Raw genomic sequence first — 6645 nt, 5'->3', positions numbered from 1 at the left:
GTTCAGTTCCAGGCTTTATGCATTTATGTTCCTATTTGTTTCTCCATTTTGAATTCAAAAAGTTGCAGGGACTAAATGTAAAGTCACCTGCTCCAAGGTTTGGTTTTTGAGAGAGAGAGAGAGAGAGAGAGAGAAAAAGTGGAAAACTTTTTGTATTTGTTTTTACTGTGAAACCCACATAATGGACAATTTACTTCTCGAAAGGTTACAAGAAAGGCTTGAACTTGTCCGAATGCCGTTCTGTGCAAGATCTTCTCTAGTGAGCCACACTACCTTTTATGAGTACACTCATAAACTTTTACTTTGCCCCCTCCTAATATATATATATATATATATATATATATATATATATATATATATATACATTTTTATTTTTTTTTTTCTCCCCAAGACTTCTGTCCCCCTGTTCATTCTTGTACAGTTTTATTTATGCTTTCTGACCTAACCCGCTGGAGTGTGCATCTTTTATATAAGTGCAGTGACCAAATGTAGGTAGTGTTGAAGAGGAGACGGCAGTAAATGCTAAATTTCAGCAATTTCTGCGGGGCTTTGTTCAATGTGAATATGTTGCAATTTAATACTAAATCCAGATGTTTTGGGTTTTTTTCCCCTGTTTTTGTTTTTCTTTGCTCAAACTGATGTCACTGTAGAAGTAATTGCTGTATTTTTCTGCAAACTGGTTGTTTAGGACAGGTTTTCTAGGCTAAAAAATAAACGCCACATACCAGTGCAAATGTTAAGAGGACTGATAGTTTGCACTGCAGAATTTATAAACCAACTCTGTAAGAACTATTTTCACTGGACACAGACCATGGACGTAATTTGTCTCCTTGAGCGATTCTTTTGCTACAGTTCCATTAAATACTGTTGATTATTAAATATGTTTTTCATAATAAAATGTTAAGCACTGGTTGTTTTCTGTTGCTTGTTAACATATTTTCACTGCATTCGTTCCAACCATTAGGTTAGGGTCCTTTTGTTTTGTGGTTATAGTATTCTTGTTAGTTCCAGATATGTGGAGAATACGTATACAAATGCAATGACCTAACAAAAATAAAAAGAAGCTGCTATATGCTTGATTTACTCGGATTTCATCTCAACTATTCTACCCAAAGCAGATATAATGCATAATTTTGAATAACTAATATGAACACTTAATCAAAATTTATATCATCTCAACATTTTACACATTGGTTAAATGTATGCATGGGGTATACCTCAGGTTGACTAAGACAAAACATAAGATGAAGACCCCATTTACAATTTAGAGAGTAATAGTATGCCACAGATGACAGTAAGAATAATATATATATATATATATATATATATAATGGGCTGCCGGGGTAGTAAAAAAGCATGGACCCCACAAATGTAATATACACTGTAGTTTACACTGATCACTATTTTGTCTAGATATCCTTTTAGGTTTCTAGGAGGATTTCCGTTTCTGTATAGTTTGCCCTGTTTTAGTTTTTTTTTGTTTTTTTTTCATATGTATTCCTTTTCTTAGTTGCGGTATAAATACATTGCACGTGTTAGAGGTGCGTCAAATACTATTCCTCACAGACTATTTTTACTTCGCTGTGGCTTTTTGTAATCCAAGCTGTTATGAACCTAGGGGGGTGCTTGATTTGCGGTAGGCACACTATCCTTTGAAACTGTTTAGGGAGCCTATATTGGTAATGGGAATGTGATTGTCAAGGTTATTCATCCTTCAATATGTTAACCCCTTCAGTTCCCTTACGATAGCATCGCTGCTTCTTGCTAACTGATCATGCGTAACTCGTACAGTCGTTAAAAACAAAACCCAACCCCCTTAAACCAATAGTATTAAAGAATATGTAATATGTAAAGCAGGGATGTGGCCCTCTGGGACATAAAAATATGTGGTGTAATAATGTAATCTGATATTGCTGAATATGTATTGGGTCATCACAAAGTTATAAAAGTCACACATGTCAGTGTCTCACACGCTATTGTCTTGTTGCACCACATGTCTCGTTCTATTTCGAAGTATAGGAAAGCACTGCAAAAGATGTTACTCCAATTTACTGAAGACGTCTCTCGTAACCCACTGGATGCACCCTCTATACTCGCTGCAAGGTGACTTGGACTCCAACATGAAGTATGATGGTTTTACTGGTCCAGCTTTCTCTTAGTGATCCTAAGCCCCGATCTGACTACCTTCACAGAAGCGGTTACAAAGCTCCGAATTTACCTCCTGATCGTGACTGTATCGCTGCTCTAACAATTGCTCCCTTTGGACGGCAGGCCTTATGAATATAACCCGATCAACTGGCGTGTTACCTTCCCACGTCAATTCAGGTGAATTCTCTAACGCTGCTTCCCCTTCCCTTCGTACACCTTCTTCAATTACGCGCATTCTGTGTACCTTTCTCTTTCTGTATGTAATTCATGGAAATTAAACCCGGTCCAAACACGTGGTATGGATCTGTTTTCTGCACCACCTTTATTTTGAGAAGAAAAAAAAAAAAAAGGGTCACTGTTCAGCAGCAGCACTTACAGTATAGAAGAAAATTAAGCAAGATTGCGATATCACTAATTATTTAATGTTTTTGTATGATTTTAAAAGGAGCCGACTTCATTCTAAACAAAATGATATATGATTTGCGTTCATACAATATAGATGCTTGCGATAGATTGGATTGCACAGATTCCGTATTACTGTATCAACACGATAATGGGGGAAAGTGAACGTTGACATGACATTAAAACTAACAATATATCATTGTTTAACAAACATTGTCAGAATGACCAAAAAATATTTTGGTCCTTTGGTTATGAAAGTGTGGACGTATTAACCCTTTATTGCATCAGTCATGTCCTATTGTTTCTGGGTCTAGTGAAGCACATGTTGGATCCGATAACATGAAACATGTCACTGATTTAATTATACATTTATGGTGAATTTTTGCTGCAAGAAGGGCGTTCTGTCCCTGCATTATGTATCGTTAATAACTAGAATTGATTGCATAGTTTTGATAATGAGGCTTACATCCGATATGCCTGTTTTCCAAATAATCTTGCTAACTATGGATGAAGCTATTTCATTGAATAGAATATCCCATGACGGGAAATGTCATCACGCACACTTAAGTGTCTCGGTCGGGCCTATTTACTAAACGGAGAGTTGTGTTAGCATACATACATTCATACATTATGAAGATCCGGCCCCAGCGAGCTTCTAATGTAGGAAGAGCATCGTCGGCCCTCTCACTTGGGGGAATAACCCCCAATGTCAGACGGCAAGCACGAATTACGATAGGCCAACCAGTAGCCCAACACAACGCATAACAAAGTAACAAAATACTTGGTAGCTTCATCATTTAGTGAATAGAACTTGAAAAGGCCCCCATGACAGACATTTCCGTTTACAAATCTTTGTTTGAGATGTGTGAAAACTTATAGAACGGATGCACTCCCGTTCGTTTCAATATAGGCGAGTTCTGTCATCCGGTCTGTTGGCACATGAGAAGAATTACTTAAACCTCAAAACAAACAACTCGGATCGCCGAAGAGAAACCACAGGCGCATGCGCACTGGAAAGGGCTCGGTCTGGATCCTGGCGCATGCGTAACACGCACAGACCCCGCCCCTGTCCCTCGCTTCCTGTCAGTTCTGCTAGCGCAGGCGCAGTGTGGAGTCGGTATGATGGCGGCCGCGGTGTTGGCCGAGGGCTCGGTGGTGTCTGGTTTCTCTGGGATTATTCATAGCGGTAACGGAGCGGCAGTAGCAGGGGGTGTCCCGGGCGTGGGACCTGCAGCGTGGAATCGCTCGTTGGAGAGAGCGCTGGAAGAGGCGTCGGTGACTGGCGTTCTTAACCTTAGTGGCAGGAAGCTGAGAGAGTTCCCGCGGAGCGCAGCCCGGCAGGACCTCAGCGACACCACGCAGGCCGGTAAGGAAGGGGAATGGGGCAGCCGAATGAGCCCCTCGCTGCTAGATGTGGAAGCTGCGGCAGCATGAGTGTCCAGGCAGCTAGCAAGGTGTGGGTTGGGAGGGGGAGGGTATGTGAGGAAGGGGCTGCGGAGGCATTAAAGTGACAGAACCTTAGTGTGATACGTGGTCTGGCGCCTACTTTATCTTGCGTCGGTTATACAAGACTGCTAGAGTGATAAGATGGAATCTGTAACGTGACGTCATGGCCGGACCTGTGACTTACCCTTAAATACCTGGGAAGTCTCCGAAACTGGCCCAAGTTTTTTCCTCCACTCAGGATCTGAGTTTTGAGGGTAGAAAGGCCAGCAAGTCGGTCGTGTTCCTAGTAATGTTTAGTAAATAGCTTTTAATGGGGAACGGTCCTGTCACTGAGCTCTGCTGCTAGAAAGGTTTGGTAAGAAAAGTTGATGTGTGGTCTTCTGCACCTGTGACAACTCATGTGAAAATAGTTACCTGGAGAAAGTAACCCACTTCTGAGCATGGAATTATAGGGGGTCCCCACTTATTATCTGAATAGGGACCTAGATCAAATGGGGGGGGGGGGTTTAGAGAGATCAAAATAACCCCCAGTGACTTGTACGTTTCTGTTCTAGGAAGAACCTGCATGTTGACTTTGTCACAATTGTGCTGAGCCGAGCTTTAACTGCCCCTGTCAGGCTTGAGCAAGTTAATTTTGTTTATTGGATGCTTGCGATGGATTGGCTTACACGTGAGAGATTTGTACATACCGTGTCCCACTTAATCACACGATTATACAGATTCCGTATTATCATCACAATAGGGAAAGTGAACATTGACCATTATATTAAAACTAACAATATATCAATTGACAATAAGTTCAACATTAAGACACTTCGATCAGAGCAATTATTATCAGGTTATTGTTTTAAAAAGCTCACATTTGTATTTTTGCACGTTTCGACGTGCCGGTACAGTAGGAGAAGGGCCCTGCTCCCGCAAGCTTACAATTCTGCATTGATAGTTTAATATATGCAAAGGACTTGTTTCTTTTTCCAGTTTGCTGCATCTCTGTTGCTATCTAGTTTTCTTTCTTTGACGCTGCTTATGTTTTCTGTGGTTTTGTTTTGTTTTGTGCAATGTTAGGTGGCATCTGGATTGATGGCTAGTAAGTCATAGTGTTTGCTAGAGCAGTTCCAACAGTACTGCGCTTTTTATGCTCATGATGATGGTGATTACCTAATTCAAGAAATCAGATAGTAATACTTTACAGGTGTTTAAAAAAAAAAAAAAAAAAAAAGAGCATTCGTTTATTTAACGAAACAATTTTGTGCTTCAAAAATCGGTTGTCACAGCCTTGAGCGCTTGCTTAATTTGTGTTTAGCACACTATTTGCCTGTTGTGTAGCAAAAAAACAAGCAAAATGTGCAGCTCATTTTTTCCAAGTAAATATATATATATATATATATATATATATATATATATCTCACACACCATGTTTTCATTAAAATGAGAAATACTGTAATGTAACTGTTATGTATAGTAACCTGGCTGGCTTCTGGTGCGTCATTCATTGTTATGCATTCAGTAAGAAATTAGATGCGGTTTACTCTGTAATAGGAAACGGGACTCAAACGTGTACCTGTTTTGTGGCTTTACCACATCGTTTTTTGCTTCTTACAAAAGAGGATTTACCTGGTTCTGTATATAAATTGTCTCTGGGATATTAGTGGATGTACAGCACCGTGCATACTTTGTGAACACACTGTATCTCTTTTTTAGTAACTGCGCCGGTCATAGCAGGAGGCAGATTGAATATTTTTATTTTATTTTTATATTTTATATCACTTTTATTTCTGCAAATATTTTATTATTACATTATGAGCTCAAGGAGACAGCATTAGTTTAATACTCCAGTAAATGCCCCACAGGCACCGGTGTTTTCCATAACGCATGCCACTGGTGCTCTTGTGTAGACGTTGGCTTACCTCTCTTTGTGCTCAGTTTTAACTGTAACGGGCAGTCCTTATAATGACCCCTTTTCATGTTACATCGTCTGCTCTCCTTGTATGTTTTATCCTGGTTCAGTGCATCTGTTAGATGCTGGGAAACCGGGTCTCAGTCACTAACTTTTAGGATACGCGTATGCTAATGTTCAGCATGCTCCTAGCTAGACAGCGGTTCGGCGAGCGGTATTGCCAAGTAACGCGCTGCTTCTGCAAGGGGAGAGGAGAGCCACTCGACCAAAAATCGCAGGACCCGTGGAAAGCGTTGTTTCTGTTAATACACAGGTACAGACCAGCAGGCAATGTTTTTTGGGGTTTTTTTTTTTTTTTTTTAAGATTAGCAAACTTATTTTTCAGGCCTGTCCAACTAGTTCTTCAAGAACCAAGAGGCCTAATATAGTTTTAGGATGCCTTAAAAGAATGTCACTTTTATGTGACTGTTCCTATTACAATTTATGTCCCCATACGACTCAACGGTACTCTTGTGTGATGTAGGTCCTCCCCATGTCATCCAAATGACTCATTCTATGTAGAAGGCTAGAATGGATAAGCCCAGCTGCTGAGCGATAATGCATTGTGTGCCCCCGGTCACTTTGTATACATGCATTGCAGCTTTCGGGTAAGGCAATGAGAGTAGGTAAAGGAAATGCTGTTTGTGTCACTGAAATTTTGTTCTGGGGCGTCCTGTCCGTGTGTGCGTACGTCTGGCCATGGCGGAATCCCT

The 6645-nt window shown here is 40.4% G+C and overlaps 1 protein-coding gene across 1 annotated transcript in view; it reads left to right on the top strand.

The window, feature by feature from the left end:
• Positions 1-3672: 3672 nt before the first annotated feature.
• LOC149302289 (DISP complex protein LRCH3-like) overlaps positions 3673-6645 on the top strand; it is a 37085-nt gene continuing 34112 nt past the window's right edge. Inside the window, exon 1 of the mRNA XM_089482400.1 lies at positions 3673-3916. Within this exon, the coding sequence (XP_089338526.1) occupies positions 3673-3916 (244 nt within the window). The remainder of the gene's footprint in view (positions 3917-6645) is intronic.

The sequence above is a fragment of the Sceloporus occidentalis genome, unplaced genomic scaffold, assembly GCF_023333645.1.
Source record: "Sceloporus occidentalis isolate IW3139 unplaced genomic scaffold, rSceOcc1.0.p SCAF_19, whole genome shotgun sequence".
In the NCBI taxonomy this organism is placed as follows: Eukaryota; Metazoa; Chordata; class Lepidosauria; order Squamata; family Phrynosomatidae; genus Sceloporus; species Sceloporus occidentalis.
This window is presented reverse-complemented; position numbering and strand designations above follow the sequence as displayed.